We start from the raw sequence: 17,377 nt of genomic DNA on the forward strand, positions 1-17,377 counted from the left end.
GAAATCTTTTTAATAAAGAAGAAAAAGTGGGCATTATTTTGACCAGTAAGAATAGTGATAGAGTGGATTCAGAGGACCTTTCCTCTTATAATTCTAGAATTGGCTGCTCTGAACAGAGGAGGGGAGACTGGTACTTCCTGAGCCTCCACCATGTGCCAGGCACAAACAGGTGCTGTGCCTTCGTCTGTCAGCAAGGCTCCAGCCTCCTTGCCCTCTTTCACCCACAACATGGAAAGAAACACCAAGCCCTTTCCATCCTCCCCCGATGGCTCTGGAATCCTGCCCTCCTGGCCAAGGCTCAGCTGAGGCTGCACCCTTCCTTCCTGGACCGTTGCTTGAATTCCACCTTGCCTGCTTTGCTCAGCAGTCAGCCCTCCACAGAAGCTGGGAGAATGGTTCATCACCACCTCTGGTCTGACCACATCAGTCCTCTTGGTAAAGCTCTCAGTGGCAAAGCCATCTCGTGGTAAAGCCATCAGCTTCTGGAGAATGTCCAAATCCCTCCACAGAGCGCTGCAGCTCTTGGTTACCCTCACCCGCCCTCCACCCCTCACTCACCTCCCCTGGTCTCGTGTATCAGGCTTCCCCACACCTGGGTCATTGGGTTTCCCCTCATGCTGGTGGATGAGGGCAGTGCTCAGCCTTCCCTGGATCATCCTTTCTCCTTCCAGTCACCTGGTTGGCTCCTGTTTGCCCACAAGCATCACTCACAGCCCCCTTTGCCCGGTCACTTCTCCTCTGTCCACTCTGGGCCCCTCTCGGGCTGCTCCGAGCCCCTCTGGGCCCACACTCCCGGGTCACACTGGGATTTTGTCATCTGTTAGTAGGAACATCTCGTCAGTTTTCTGATGAAACCGCTGTGATGAGGAACCCGGGCTGAGGCCTCTCTGTGTCCCCACACATAATGGAGGGCCTGGCACATGGTAGGGGCTTATGAATGGTTGCAGGTGGTGATTTTGGAGGAAGTTCCCAGTTTCCACAGTTCACAGGTCTTCGGATGTAGATGCCTCCTTGTAAGTCTGGGCTCCAGCATGAGGGCTCTGGGACCCCAGACACTAAAGAGAAGCAGCTGGGCTCTGGGGTCTGGCAGAATTGGGCTCAGATTCAATTTCAGTTATTGCAAAATGGGCCAATTTTCTTATCATGTGGATATTTGTAAGGAATAAAGGGATCATTCGCATAAAGGGGTCTGGCAGTTGGCTGGCATTAAAGCCCCCTTAGACCACTCCTTAGGCTCCTCAAATACTTAAGGCTGCTTTTCATAAAATCCCTGCATCTTCTGGAATAGTTGAAGCCCCTTTTCCCCAGTGCCATCACCACATCTGTTTAATCAACCTCTCATGTCCTTTAATACCAACATTTTGAGGCTCTGAGGCAGTGCTGGGTGATTTTTCTTGAGTCTGAAAATCTTAGAGGTAACAGATTGCGCAGGCCTGTGGACCCCAGCTTTATTTTTAGCACCCAGAGACTTGTATAGATGGTTCAATTGATTTTTCTCTCCCCTGAGCGATCTCTCATGGTGGAAGCTGGCACCACACCAAGCCACAGCCTGGAACAAATTTCTAATTCTCATGTATGGAGCAGGTGCTGAAGCTCGGCTGGATGGTGAAGCAAATCCAAATTCTTAGTCAGCACCCAGCCACCTGTGGGCTGGGCTTGTTCTCTGCACAGAGAGCCAGAGAGGAGACTGACCAAGGCTCCTCCCCATGCCGAAACCCTAAAACCTGGGGTTCAACCCTGCCTTCGACACTCCCTTGCCCAGTGACACCGCCTGTCACTCAGGCTTTCTGAGCCTCGCTTTTCTTTTCCATTTGATAGGGTGTGCCTCCTGTGCTGGGGGCTGTGATAGCAGAATGGCTGGTGAATATAGAGCCTGATGTGCTGTAGGCAGGATCCACATAGGCCCATGACCACTGTTAAGAACCTTACAGGCTGCCTCTCCTCACCCTGCCACAGAAAAGGAAAGTGGGGTGTGTCCACACAGAAATGCCCCGAGTCTGAATCCCCCAGGTTGGCTTTCCACCCAGAAAACACACTGTTAAACTGTTATCAGCACCACTGCTTTGGGGGCTCAGGTTTGTCAGTTTCCACGCCAGGGGATGGCGCGTGCACGCTGTCCATGGTGCTGACTCCATAGAAGCCAGTGCTGCCTCCCATCATCACCCTCACCACCCCACACACCACCTTCACCTCTTACTGAGGACTTTCTCTGTGCCAGGCAGTGCTCAATCACTGTGCACATATTCACCTACTTAATTCTCCCACGTCACTGTGGAGTAGGCATGATTAACATCCCCCTTTACAGGGGAGGTAATTGCCATGGACAGAGGAGCCTGGTGAGCTACAGTCCATGGGGTTGCAGAGTCAGACATGACTTAGCCACTGTACAAGAACAACTAAGCCACAGAAAAGTTAGGCAATCTACCCAGAGTCACCCAGCTGGCAAGTGGGTGGGATTCAGACTTGGGGCATCTGAACACAGAACTGTGCATGTCACCATCATGCCACAATGCTTCTCGGTCATGATATTAACAGTCCCCATGACAGCCATGTTATTGCACATTTTTCTTGCAGGCACTGAGCTGAATGCACTGCACTTGCTACCCTTAATCCTCATGGCAGCTCACGCAGGTAGTGCTGTCATTCCACTACGCAGCTGTGGAGATGAGTTCTGAGAAGTGAGCGCACTTGCCTGTGGCTCCTCCTGGCCCTGGTTACTCAGATTGCCTTTCCATTTCCATCCATGAAGTAGTTTCAGGCTCTCATTTTAGATCCTAAGGTGCTCTTCACACTGTTGCAAGACAGAGTGGGGATTAATTCATTACATGGGTGACCAGATGCATGGGCTTTGGCAGCTGTATGGTATTTCTAACATGTCCTCTGGGTGGTGGGACATACAACTCTATCGTGCTTCCTGTCCCTTCCTGAAAGGCCTCCATGGCATTTGTGTAACACACTCCTGATTAACCTCCACTTTGACTCCAGGCTAGAACCCTGCCACCCACCCCCTCTGTCTCCCTCTTAGGGCTCAAGCAACCTGCTCTCTCTCAACTCCTCACCCTTATACTTCCCCCTCACCTGGAACACTTCTGCCAGCCCGACCCTCTGCCTGGATAACTCCTACTTACACTCTGGCCTCAGCTGAATGCCTTTGCCTCAGAGGACCCTTCCCTGACTCTCCAGACCAGCTCAGGGCGTTGTTACAAATCTCATCACAGGTGCCCTTTATGTGTCTCCTGAAGCATCCATCATGGGGCTAGCATCTCATTTCACTGCTGAGCTAGGAGCCCTGAAAGGTCAAGACAGGATCTAGTTTGCCCCTTCTCGATGCCATGGAAGGGAGCCACCTAGGTGTGCATCCCAGCTGTGCCCACCGTGGGTTTCCCCTCCCAACCCTGAGTTGGATGCAAACCCAGGCATGTAATCCAGTGCAAACCCTCACTGTCCATCTAGGGTGCAACAAACATTATACCATTTGCAACCCGCTTAATTTCATGTCTGTTTCAGAAGAAGAGAACTCCACTGATTTTAACTATCTTTAATTGTTGCTCAAAGTACCAGCCATGTGCTAGGTCCTTATCTCCTTGATGAAGGAGATGTCATCTCCTTAAACTCTTCACTACAGCCATGCAAAGCAGATGGTATCCACTCATTCTACAGAGTTTTGCAAACAAGCAGGTCACAGAGAGGCTGAGAAGTTTTCCAGAGGTCACACAGCTGTTATTTAATGGGGTCTGGTCTGTCCAGCCCTGGTTTTTGTGACTCAGAAGTCAGAGCTTTCTTGCCTAAGCATTTGGGTATCACATAAGCTGGCCCATGGTAGAGCTGCGCAAACTACTCATCACAAAGAGAATATACTCCAGGGTTTCAGTGAGCTTGCGCAGTGAGCAGTTACTCAGAATGGCTCCTCTTTAATGGACGTGTGTGGCCCCAGCATTTTCTCAGAGTGAGATTGCTCCATCATAGTTCATAAGATTCTGAGCAGAGAAGAGAAGGAGGCTGTTATGGGCTGAATTTTGTCTCCCCCGCCAAAACAAAAAAAAAGCTGTATATTGAAGCTCTACCCCCCAGTGCCTCAGGATATGACTATATCTGGAAATGGGTCTTTAAAGAGGTGATTAAGGTAAAATGAGGTCACTAGGGTGGGTCCCAATCCAGTGTGACTGGTGTATTTGTAAGAGGAGGAGCCTGGCACACAGACATACCCAGAGGGGATGATCACATGAGGACACAGGGAGAAGATCTGCAAGCCCAGGACAGAGGCCTCAGAAGGAACCAACCCTGCCAACACCTTAATCTTGGACTTCCAGCCTCCACACCATGAGAATAATTTTCTATTGTTTAAGTCACCCAATTGTGCCATTTCACTATGGCGACCCAAGCAAACTGATAAAGAGACACAGGTCACCAGAAACCTCCTATAGAATCTTGCTCGGTTAGTGGAGTGCCCATACCTCATTCTTGTAGCCAGGTCATCTTTTGGAGAAAATTTGCTGAAAAAAAGCAGCTTTGCTGGCCATGCCCCAGTGAAACTGCCTCCACATGCAGGAGGCCTTCCAGGCCCCTCCATACCAGCGTCCTTGGGGAGCGTGTGTGGGAGGTCTTTTGTTGTGTGACCTTTGGCAGAGCTGCCTCCATCCTTACTCTTGCTTGGTCACCATGGTAACAGCTTCCCCTTCCTAAGAGCGTGCTCCTACGAGGACATCTGGCTAAACCATGCTTTGCTGTGTTCAGTCAGTGGAGCCCAAAGCTGCATCCTTCTCGTCATGGAGCCCTTGCCCACTCTCAACATCCAGCTTGCCCAGGACAGAGCCAGTCCAGCAAGCCCCAACAGCAGGGTCTTTGGGAGTATTGGCCCCATGGCAGAACTCCATGGTAAGTGGAGGTACAATCACTCTGGAACAGAACGGACAGTGGGAGCAACAGTTAAGAAGGCTGGACGTTAGGAAGCCAAGGTTCATCCTTGCTCTGCTTCTGCCTCTGGCCCTGGGCCAGTCACCTCCCTGCCCTTGCTTCCCTCTCCTCCTTCATGGGATTGGAGGGTGGGTGGTCCCTTTCTGCAGGAATGCCCAGGTGCCAGGCCTGCAGGGGGCTGCCCTCACCAACTCTCCAAGTGTCTGATAGTGTCTCCAGGCTTAGTTACTTGCTGTATCTTCAGAGTCACTTGTCACAGCATAGCCACTCAAGCCCGTCACGACATTAGTTGATACTTGTGTGATTCCTGGGTGTCCGTGGAGTGCTTTCCATACCTGTTTCTCATTGGAGCTCCTCCCTGAAACGAACCCATGACATTTATTCATTTCACGTGCCGGACTCATTTTATGGTGAGCGGAGATCTGCCCGGGGAATGAGTGACAGAGCTTGTGCCTGTGATCCTGGGACGGGGAAGGGAGACCGAGGTTGAGAGAGCTGCAGCTCAGAGAAGCGAGGGCCACAGAAGTGCAGCCACCTTCTCTCCGATGTTTCAGGACCCTCCAAGTGAGATCCCACACAGTGGTGTGGCTTCAGACCAATGATCGGCCAAGGTGCCAGGTGCCTGTGTCCAGCCGCGGGTTTCAGGACATCAGAAGATGCCCTTGGCAGCAGGAGATGAAGGCGTTTCTATAAAAATCCCCTCAAACTTGATGACTCTGCAGAAGACCCACCTGAATTACATTCCTGTGTCCTTGGCAAGAAGAACCACAGACTTCACTCTGGGATGGAATAAACCCTTGTTTCTGAGCTTTACTGACCTCCAGGCATTTTACAGACTGGCAGTAAAGAGAGGCTTCTGTTACCACAGCAAGATTGCAACTCCTCTTCTAAACCCCAGGGTCAGCAAAGAGTAGCCCAGCAAGGAGAGGTGGGGGCAAGAATTTTATAAAGCTTGATGGGAACACTGCCACGCCCATTCATTTACATATTATCTGTGGCTGTTTTTGCATCACAGAAGCAGAGTTGGGTAGCAAAAGATCTTGTGGCCTGCTGAGCCTGAAATATTTCCTTTCTGGCCCTTTACAGAAATTGTCTGCTGACTGTGGTGTGGAGGGTTGACTTGTGCTTGTTCACACAAGCACCAAAGGAAAAGGGGCTGGAGCCAGGCAGCTGCTAGCAGCAGTACCAACTTCCCAGGCCCCCTCCTGCCCACCCGCCCACACTCCCACGGCTGGGCCTTTCCTCTTCTGCTCCTGGAGCCTCCGCCCACACTGGTCCAGAGAAGCTGTGTGACTGGCCCAAGGGAGTCTCCACATGGATTAAAGGCAGATTTGAGCGTGGAATCCAGGCTCCCTAGCAGCCAGTTCCACACTTGCCTGCAGTGTTAGGGCATGTTCCTTCTTAGTAGTTCACTTACAAACCACCTTCTCCACAACAGGCCCTGTCCTCAGCACGTCATCACATGCATCATCTTAATTATAGGAGGCGGACTGAGGATTTACAAGGAGAGACAATGATTTATCATAAGAAACCTTGTAACTGAATAATTGGCTTCCGTGGTGGCTCAGTGGTAAAGAATCCACCTGCCAATGCAGGAGATGCGGGTTCAATCCCTGAGTCAGGAAGATCCCCTGGAGTAGGAAATGGCAACCCACTCCAGTATTCTCGCCTGGAAAATTCCATGCACAGAGGAGCCTGGCAGACTACAGTCCATGGGACCACAGAGAGTCAGACATGACTGAATGACTAAGCACACACACTACCCTAGGAGGTAAGGTGTGGTGCTGATGGTTTTCCTGGTGGTTTAGTCAATAAAGAATCTGCCTGCAATGCAGGAGAAGGGTCAATCCCTAGGTCGGGAAGATCCCCTGAAGAAGGAAATGGCAACCCACTCCAGTCTCCTTGCCTGGGGAATCTCATGGACAGAAGACAGGGGTAAGGTATGCCATTGTCATTTTGAACTTGGGGAAACTGAAGCACAGAGAGGTCTAGAAACTTGCACACACAGCTAGCAAGCAGAGAGAGCCTGGATTCAGCCCCAGGTTGTCAGGTTGTTCTCACCCCATTCCTCTGTCTCCCAAGTCACAGCATATTGCATATTGTAGATTCTGGAGCTCAATTCTGTTGCTGTCCCTAGCTGGCCGCCCTCTGCCTAGCCCCGAGCAAGCGGCTTCTCCTTGCTGAGCCCCTGTTAACTCATCTACAGGAGGGAGCATCTCACCCACAGGTGGAGAGGATACAACAGACACAGATGTGATGCCATCTGCTCGGAGCCAGGCCATAGGGCATCTCAGGTGGGCATGGGTACCAAGTTGGTATAAGCTGAAGTCAGGGGTATAAATGATTTTGCGTGCACTTGGATGAGTAAAAATGGTCAGCCGATGTTTGCAGCCTAATAAGAAGGCCTTCTCTGGCAGGTGGGGGCAGGAGGAGAAGGACACCTATGGAGCAGGGCAGTGACGGGGGGAACCCAACCCCATTTTAGGAGGTTCACTCTGGCTGAGGTTGGGGGGCTGATCAGGGGCAGGGAGCCCCCCTGAGGCAGAGGCAGCCTGGGCTGAGGGCCAGAACAGAGGGACCTCCAAATGGAGGAGCCAGGACATGGAGGCAGGCTGGAGGTGATTAAGGAAGGAGTGCAGCAGGGGATTCCAAAGCTGCCCTGATTCCTGGATCAGCATTTCAGGGCTGGAGCTGCTACAATAGGGACCTGCAGGGAAAGAAGCAGTCTGGAATGGATGTCGAGGAAGATGTCTATGATCCCAGCATGAAGCCCAGCTTTATTTCCCAGCTTCCAGGAAGCAACCTGGGTGTCTGAGTTTCCTATAGATGGCATAACTTTTCACATACCATTTGGTTCAAAACATAAAAATCTATTGGCTCACAGTTCCAGAGGTCTGAAGTTTGCAAAATTAAGGTGTTGTCAGGGCTGTGTTCCTCTGAGGGCTCCTGGGGAGTGTCCTTCCAGGCTTCTCCCAGCTCCTGTAGCCCCAGGCATCGCTCCTGCGTCTGCCTCTGAGATGGCCTTCTCCTCTGGGTGTGTCTGCTTCTCCTTCTGTGCCTCTTATAAGGAACTTGTGATCAGATTTAGGGCCCACCCAGGTAATCTAGGAAGATCCCCCACCCCGCATTTTGAGATCCTGAACTTGATCATGTGTACAAAACCCCTTTTTCCAAATAAGTTCACATTCACAATCTCTGGGGGTTAGGACATGGATATGTATTGGTGGGGAGGGGAACCATTCAACTTCCTGCACTGGAGAAAATTACCTTGCACTCAGCCAAAGGGTGGGGACCAGAACTAGTCTACCTTCTGCCCTTATCCTCTCTGCATGACCTGCTCCTCTCTCCACCTACCTGTGTCTGACAAACTTCCCTTGTAGGGAAAAATCATTCTTAGCTGCCAAAGTGTGATTGAAAGTGAAACAAAAGCCATCAGACACTTGGAGTACAATTAAATGGAAAAACAGAACATGAATAATTCATCCAGCTTTGCCAGGGGGAGGGGGCTCGTAAATGAGTCTAATTATACATCTTCCCAAGAGAGGTCAGTCCTGCCATGGAAGAAGCTCTGCCTACACCTGGGATTCTTGCAGCTGATTCCAAAATGGGCCTGGGGGCAGCACCTTGGGGGTTAATCCTCAAAAAGAAATGGTGTTCCAGGGTCATACTCAACCCCTCATTTTGCAAATAGGGGAAAACAAGGTTTACGGATGGAAATGATTATTGCATATGGAACTGAACATTCTAGAGAGAGCCAAGACCCCAGACACCTGGTCCAAGACCCCCAACTTCCAACCCAACACTGGTCTTGCCAATGTCAAGGCCACCGTGTATGGTCAAGTGTCTCAAAGTCCACAGGCATGGGGCCACTCGGGTGGGAGTCCCAAAGGAGTGTTTGGGGTGTCTGTTTGGGACGTTAATTACTGAGCTATAGAGGCCTCCCCAGGGCTTCCCAGGTGGCACAGTGGTAAAGGATCCACGTTCAGTGCAGGAGACAAAAGAGATGCAGGTTCAATCCCTGGGTTGGGAAGATCCCCTGGAGGAGGAAAATGGCAAACCTCTCCAGTATTCCTGCCTGGAGAATCCCATGGACAGAGGAGCCTGGTGGGCTACAGTCCACGGGGTCACAGAGTCAGACACGACTGAGTGACTAAGTATACACACAGAGGCTTCTCCTCACCTACTTCCCTAGTCAGGAGTCCATCTCCAGGTGCCTGCTCAGTGATGTGACCACACAGATTTAGCAGGGACAGACCTACTCAATCATTCGCCCCTCACACACCCAATGGCCAGCAAGGAGCTGGACACCCACAGGGAGAGCCTTGTCCTCGAGCAGAGCCAGAGGTGGTGGAGAAGCCGTCCTGAGACCAGGTGATGGTGGACCCAACTGGATGGCCATGTCCTGAAGGACACTGTGCTGTCCGAGGTGGCGGGGGTGGGTGTGGCCCCTAGGATTCAGAAGCACAGGTTGGCCGTGACCGTGTTCTTGTCTTCCTCCACCAGCATCATGTGGAAATGGGTCCTGTGCTTCACATCATCTTTCCCTGGCACCCACTGCATCCAGGCCTTTGTTTGAAACAACAAGCGATTCCCAGAATGACGCATGAGTCATAAGAGCCGTGCTTCAGGACTGTTGGTGGGACCCAGGCATCAGGGACTCCACCTCTTCAGCCCACAGGGCCCGGGTCCATGTGGGTTCCCCCTCAGTCAGCTCTAGGTAGCACTGGTTCAGGCATATTCACTGTAGAGCCTGCAGACCCGATCAAGCCCTGTGGACTCAAGCCATCATGGCCTTGATCAAAGTTCTAGTGAGTGTCCTCAGGAGGCTGGCCAAAGCTGAACATGGTTGTCATGAGGCTGTCAGAGGGCTGTTAGAGAGGTGGGTCATGGGAAACAGAAAGCAGGGAGCAGGGACTCTGTGATCAGGCGAAAGGCCACACTCCTTTGCTTGGTCTTGGCCCCTGTGTGAGTCTGGGGCCAGGATCTGGCAACCTGGGAGAGGAGACTTCAACATACTACACTGCCTTCCCTCTGGCCACCAGCGTCCACAGCCTCCCAGGCTAGAAAGTGGTTCATAAACTTTCTCCATGAGCCAGAGACTTCAGACATCATATTTCTGCTCCTTCTCTGTCAAGCTCAGTTCTAGAACATCTAGGACATCTGGAAAGGAGAGCAAATTTGGATGCTGATTCAATCAAGGGGGTCAGGTGACCCTGAAGTAACAATCAGAAAGTCTCAGAAATGACAGCAGCCCCCTCATGCTACAAGCCCACCGCAGGTGACCTGAGGCTCACAGCACAGCACGTGCTGGCTCTCGGAGCTTCGGCCTGGAAGTGATATGTGTCACTTGTCACTTCTGTCCTCCATTCGTTGACGAAAGCAACAAGTCATGATGACCTGAGTCCCCTCGGGTGGGGGGACAGCTCTCCCTGGGATGCTCAGAGGACCACCTGCAAGGCAAGCATCCTCAATTCCCGAGGAGGGTGTAACCCTGGGAAACACGGTGAAACCCGTGTCCCTTGACAACTGACACAACCAGGACTCCAACGCAGCCTGCGTGCCCTGAGGACTGCATTTGTTTCTCCCAGCCCCTCTCTGGCTTTCTGTCCCCAGTCCTGCGGGAGAATCTGCTCCCTGTTCACAGAACATCTGACGGGTGCTGTACTGATGTGCATGACATTTCGTCAACAACAGCACTTTTTCTCCAGACACCACTTGAAGTTCAGTAGGGAATTAAAGCGGTCGGGAGGAGGCACAGTCCGGTGGAAAGTCGTCAGTGGGTGCTCAGACCCGTTAGGACAGGGCTGCAGGTTGATGGAATTCGCATCCTATATGTCTTGGCTCTTTTTCTCTGTGAAACTTTAGTCTCACTTTTTCATGATTTAACCTCTGCTTCTTATTGAACCAGAAACCACAGTTTCCTGGGAAACCAATCCAGGCACTGACAGCATGCCTCCTTTTTTCCCTCTGTTTTGATGTGATTCTAAGTTTCTGGTTAATGGTGTGCTTCTAGCAGGCAAGATTTGAGCGTTTGCACAGAGACCCTCCTTGGTGCCTCTGATTGCAACAGATTCAACCATATTTTCTGATGTTTTATAAACTCTGTTTACAGAAGTCAGAAAATACCTTTCTTACTCAGAGAGGAAGCAGTCTGGGGCAGGTGGAAGAGGCAGGGCTGACAGCAGATGAATCTCAGAGTTTCAGTTGGTATTTTCCAGATAATAAAAATAATAAGAGCAACTGACAATGTGTCAGGCAGTTGTCAAGGGCTTTGCCTCTTCTCATCTTCACAGCAAATCTATGATGTTAGAACTGTTAGCCCATTTTACAGATGAGGAAACTGAGGCATCGGGAGCTGAGAAACTCACCCAGGATCACGCAGCCAGGAGGCGGCAGAGTTGGAATTCTCTGAATCCAGAGCCCACATGTAAAGAAGAGGGAGGAGGCAGCTTTTCAGAGGGCTTTTCAGAAGGGGCTGCAGAGCTCCCACAGGGCTGGGGAGAACAGAGATCAAGAGTTTCACTGTCCGAGAGGAAAGTGCCTTTGGGGCACAGTGACTAATAGATCTGAAGCAGGAAAGATAGAAAGAGGCCTGGGTATGCTAGGCCTTGGATGATACACCCAGGGGTTCCAATTTGCTGTCGTAGGCAATGGGGGATGGACAGGAATCCAGCCTCACCACTTACTGCTGAGTCACCATGGACTGGTTGTTTACCCTCTCTGGGCTCCAGAAGTATCAGCCAAGGATTCTTCCTTTCCAAGCAACAAAATTCTTGGCCCTAAATAGAAAATGCTAGTTTCACTTCCTTACAGCCCTTCACAGGGAAGCAGGGCCAGGCTATCTCCCTGTGAGCCAAACAAAGGCACCCTAGCCCAAGAGTCAGGCGGAGGGGGCCACACAGGGCTCCCTGAGGCAGGCCATTGTGTATGCCTATAATAACAAAGCTATGACCAACCTAGACAGCATATTAAAAAGCAGAGACATTACTTCTGACAAAGGTCCGTATAGTCAAAGCTATGGTTTTCCAGTAGTCATGTATGAATGTGAGAGTTGGACCATAAAAAGGCTGACTGCAGAAGAACTGATGCTTTTGAACTGTGGTGTTGGAGACGACTCTTGAGAGTCCCTTGGCCTGCAAGGAAATCCAACCAGTCAATCCTAAAGGAAATCAGTCCTAAATATTCATTGGAAAGACTCATGCTGAAACTTAAGCTCCAATATTTTGACTACCTGGTGCGAAGAGCTGACTGGAAAAGACCCTGGATGCTGGGAAAGACTGAAGGCAGGAGGAGAAGGGGACGACAGAGGAAGAGATGGTTGGATGGCATCACTGACTCAATGGACATGAGTTTGAGCAAGCTCCAGGAGATGCTGAACGACAGGGAAGCCTGGCATGCTGCAGTCCAGGGGTCGCAAAGAGTTGGACACGACTGAGCAACTGAACAACAAAACAGAGAATGTATTTATTGGCTCACATATTTAACCATCCAGGGGTCAAGGCTTCAGGTGGATCCTGATCTAGGATTCTAAAGACACTGCAGATCTCTCTTTCCATCCACTCTGTCTTTGGGGCTGTCTGCTCCACCCCCAGGCTCGGTTTCCCCTTGTCGCGGCAGCAGACACAATTACTTCCTCGCCACACCACCCAGCCCTGCAGAGATGACAGAGCTGCATCCAGCATTCCCAGTATTCGAGTCTGGAGTCCTCTACTGGCACATCTGGTGCCTTATGCTCATCCTTCATGGTGATGTGAGTGGGAATGGAAGACGCAGGTCAGAGCTAAAAATCCAGAAGGGCAGAGAACCTCCTCCCCAGAGCAGAGTCTTGATGCTGTGGGCTCAAGGGCCTGGGTCTGGGAGCTGTGGAGGGGAGCCAACTCATAACCCATCCACTCAGATCAGACACAATGCACAGAGTGATGGGAGAGAACTGCAGTTCTCCACCTATTGTGTCCATGGTCCTGAACTCAGTAAAGGCTCCTGGCCTTCTGGATTGGCAACTGAAAGAGGAGGGGCAGAGGGGAAACGCCTCAGGGGTTGCCCTGTGTGGGGGCTGGACAGCTGATGGGCATCAGCTGGCGAGAGAGTACCAGTCAGGAAGGAGGCAGAGGTCCCGCCTTATGGGGACAGTGGGTGGGCACCCACAAGGGGTGTTGGACAGGCAGGTCTGCAGCCTGGGGACTCTGGGGTCAGCTATTTGTCCAGGAGTCTTGGTAATGGGGAGACAGCTCAGACTCGGGGTAAGCGGATGTGCCCAGGGGAGGTGTCTCGGTTACCCGAGGGTCTCCGAGCAGGGGAAGGCAGAGCTGCGAGGACACCCTCCCTTTGCCACCCCTTCCTTGACCCGGCTGCCCAGACATCGTGGACATCAAACCAGCTAACATGGAGGACCTCACGGAGGTGATCACCGCGTCCGAGTTCCACCCGCATCACTGCAACCTCTTCGTCTACAGCAGCAGCAAGGGCTCCCTGCGCCTCTGTGACATGCGTGCGGCCGCCCTGTGTGACAAGCACTCCAAATGTAAGTGCGCATGCACGCCAGCGCCCCATCAGCCATTGATGTGGGCGGGGCCTCCTGGGTGTGGGTGGGCGGGGCATGGAGGTGTTCTGAATGGGCTGGCGGTGGGGGTGGCGGGGGAGTGGGGTGGACTCAGTGCTTCTTTAGCGCTGTTGGCAGGGGACACCAGGTCCTGCCACCCACTGCCCCACACCCCGAGTCCCAGCAGAGATGAGGACCAGGGAGTGAGCTGGGCACTGGAAGCCAAAGAGGGACCACACCCAACTGTCACCTCCTCCAGGAAGCCTTCCTTGATCCCCATATTGGGCCAGGTCCCTCTTCTGTACCTCCCAGAACCCCCAAAGCTTTCTGCTCACGACTACACACCACGCAGAACTTTCTGTGCTGTTCCACCTCCCCCAGCAGGCTGGGTCACCTCATACTGGAACCCCCCAGAGAGCAGCCTTGGGGTTGCCACAGAGGTGTCAGAGGATTCAGGGATGGACGAGGTCCAAGGGAACTTCATATGATAACCAACCACCACAGAATAGCTCACACTGGACGCTGAGCCAGGTGCCCAGCCACGCTGTCTACTGGCATTAGCTCATGTCCTTGTCACATGAGCTGTCCCGGAGCCCTGCACAGAAGGTGAAACGGGCTCCAGAGATGGGGCCAAGGTCACTCACACTGAAAAACTGGCAGGGTGGGACTTGAACCTGGGGCCCTGAGATACCCTGACTGGTGCGCCTCACCCCAGGTCTGGGCTGCTTGGTGCTGGATTGATCTGGCGGCTGTCCACCATCGCGGTGCTCCCCAGAGGCACCGAAGGCAGAGGGTCAGCCCACGACGTCCTCCCTGGATGACCTTGCAGGAGCAGCAGGCGGGGCGGAAGCAGACGTGGCCTCAGTCGAGAGGGCAGGGAATCTAGTTCATCTCTGTATCCATCCCAGTGCCTCCAGCAGGATCTGGAAATGTTGAATGAATGAACAAACAAACAATGAATGAGTGGTGACCAGTTGGCCACTGGAGGGCTTTATCAGTGTCTCGGTTAAGGAGGCAGAGGGCTGTTGGGAGGGACAGGGTTGCTGTCTTCCCCTGGGGGCCTGGTTTCCCCGGGCAGCCAGAGAGGACGGTGCTGCCCCAGCTCCCAGGGACTCAGACTCAGGACTCTCTGTAGCCGCCAGCTCCTCCTCCCTCCTTGGCCAAGTTCTGTCCCCTCATCTCACCCCGTCACCCTTCTCCGGGTTCATCCACACTGCACACACTCTCCCAGCCTTCCTTACATTCACAGCTGGGCGGGATGTCCACTATCTGGGTCTGTACTTAGTACTGGAGCCACTGACCCCCATCCACAAGCCCCAGGGCTCCTCCAGCAGAGCTCATGCGTGGTCCTGGGAAAGCCCCCTCCCTGGGCACCAAGGCTTCTGAGGGCTGAGCTGTTGGCACTCAGGGTGGGGAGGGCAGATCTCCCTCTCTGGATGGAGCCGGGGCCACCAGGACACTCATGTGTCACACGGTGAGCTGCCATGCTCTAGACACTGTCCCTGGGGTGCAGCAGGAACCAATGGACCGACAGTAAACTCCTAACTAGGCGATATGATGCTGAGAGGTGGTGAGTGGTATAAACAGCCGCCAGAAAAGCAGAGTGCAGGGAGGGTCATGTCAGCTGCACTGCTAGAGGCAGTTGCAGTGGAACAGTATGAGGCGCTGAGGGGGTACACCATGCAGAATCTTCTAGAAGGACACAGCAGGGGCAAAGGCTTTGAGATGGGAAGGCACCTGTGTGGCCAGATGATGCCGTCTGTATAATAGAATACTATTCAGACATTTAAAAAACTGACTTAGGAGGGGTATAATAACATGGGGAAGTGATTGTGTTGGAAGATTCTATGGGGGCGAAAAGCAGGATAATGACTACTTCAGCAAAAGAATGGAAACAGAAAATCATGGAAAGAAATACGCCCAGAAATTGTTTCTAAATGTGGGTTCAGGAATTTAGGGAGAATGGGGATGGTTTTGTGCTCCCCACGCTGCTTGAATGATGGTCTCTGTGGGCTGGACGTGGGAGTCAGAGACCGTCTTGGCTTCTGGAACTGTATCAGCTGGTTCCCTGGGATCTGAACAAGCAGCCGCCCACCAGGACAGCCATCACTCATCCGTTTCCTGAGCCTAGGCACACACACAGAGATTCTGGGCGCGTCATTGTCACACGCCTGGCGGTGTAGATTTGCATGTGACTCAGCCCGCAAAGTCAAGTGCAAGAGCTATAACTTTATTTCAGTGACTCAGCTCCATTGAATTTCTTACACCCTCTCCAGGGGCTGCAGTGAGCATTCATTAGGGCCGCGGAGGATTCTGCATCTTCAGCAGGTTCTGGAAGGCTTTGACAGGGCCAAGGTATGACGGGAGGGACATGGCACCTCCTGATCCCCAGGGGCTTTTTCAGTGCCTGGTGACACTGAGGGCAGGAAATTTCCCTGCTGAGGACATTTTTGCATGGATGCAAAAATTCTGCTTTAGGCATAAATGATCAGAGATGAAGTTGGCCTTTAATTTTCTTTGCCTGCAATCTTTGTCCAGTTTTATTAAGAGGATTGTTCTCTTGTAAAATGAGCTGGCCTCTTTCTCTCTTTTTTTCCCCTAGAACAGTTAGTATAATATATCTGCTCCTTGAAGTCTTAGTAAAACTCACATGTAGATCCTTTTTGATTATTGGTTTATATGGGTTTTCTAAAGGAATTAATTTTGTATTAAAATGCATTTTTCTAGAATTTTCTTTTCACTCTCAAACTCAATATTCTGCACAGAAAGTTTCTCATTAATGCCAGTGACAGGATTGTTCACCAGGCTCTGCAAAATACTTTGCATCTTCTGTTTTCCTCTCTTCATCTCATTTGCCACAAGTCGTGAGTAGAGGAAATACCTGCCCTACTGTCTGCATTCTCCAGATGGCGTTTGTTCTTAGTTCTCCTGAGAAATTAAGCAAGCAGACGATTGCCAATTAGGCTGTTATTTTTAATCAGAACAAATGGCTGTTATTAGAGCCAGATCTTGTTTTAAAGAGACTTGGAGGCTAGGATCTGGTCTTTTCATCTCACTTCTACCCATTTAGTTACTACTCAGAACTCAGGGGATGGCTGATAGTGACATCCCAGAGATGAATGGTCCAGGCACCATTTTCCCAATGGGTAAGACTGTGATTTTCTGTTCACTGAAGGAAGGGCATCCCAGATCACAAGTGGATCACGTGTTGACTTCTATCATTGGGCAGATGAGGAAACCGAGGCTCAGAGAAACAGTGGCTTCCCCAGGCCCCTCCCCATCATCAGGGGCAGAGCCAAGGGGCACAGGCTGCTGCCCAACCCACAGATTCCTGTCCTTCTCCAAAGCAGTAGAAAGCTGAGTCTTTTGTCTGCTAGTCGTAATGACAGCGTAACCATGGAAACGACTGTGCTTGAATCCTCAAAATAGACAGACACTTCTGCTTTTCACAGCACAGAGTCTGCCAAAAGCAAGGGCCGTGCCAAGAGACATGAAGATTCCCTAGAATAGGTGGTAATGACAGTCGCTCCCCCTGGTGGGCCCCCTACTCCATGCCAGCCCCGTGCTGGGCGAAGCAGAAACCACAGGTGACGTTGGTCCAGGGCTTGCTACACACCAGGTGCTGCTCAAAGTTTACATCTCATTAAGTCCTGAGAGCTGTGCCATGATGCAAGTCCTCGATTATTCATTTTGTAGATGAGGAAACCGAGTGTATTGTTTTCCCGTGGCTGCTGTAACGAATTGCCATGAACTCAGTGGCTTAAAACAACATGAATATATTCTTTGACAGTTCTAGAGGGCAGAGGTCCAAAATTCAGTGTTGTCAGGCCTGCATTCCTTCCGGAGGCTTCAGGGGAGAATCGGTCTCTATCTTTTCCAGCTTCTAGAGGTCACCTGTGGTCCTTGGCTTGTGGCCTCTTCTGT

The 17,377-nt window shown here is 51.8% G+C and overlaps 1 protein-coding gene across 2 annotated transcripts in view; it reads left to right on the forward strand.

Annotated features, from left to right (window-relative positions):
* The window catches only part of PPP2R2C (protein phosphatase 2 regulatory subunit Bgamma), a 168,729-nt gene that overhangs the window by 124,209 nt on the left and 27,143 nt on the right, over positions 1 to 17,377 (forward strand). For both annotated transcript variants that reach the window (XM_061420770.1, XM_061420771.1), the window contains exon 6: positions 13,271 to 13,435. In XM_061420770.1, the coding sequence (XP_061276754.1) occupies positions 13,271 to 13,435 (165 nt within the window). The remainder of the gene's footprint in view (positions 1 to 13,270; positions 13,436 to 17,377) is intronic.

The sequence above is a fragment of the Bos javanicus genome, chromosome 6 (genome assembly GCF_032452875.1).
Source record: "Bos javanicus breed banteng chromosome 6, ARS-OSU_banteng_1.0, whole genome shotgun sequence".
Lineage (NCBI taxonomy): Eukaryota > Metazoa > Chordata > Mammalia > Artiodactyla > Bovidae > Bos > Bos javanicus.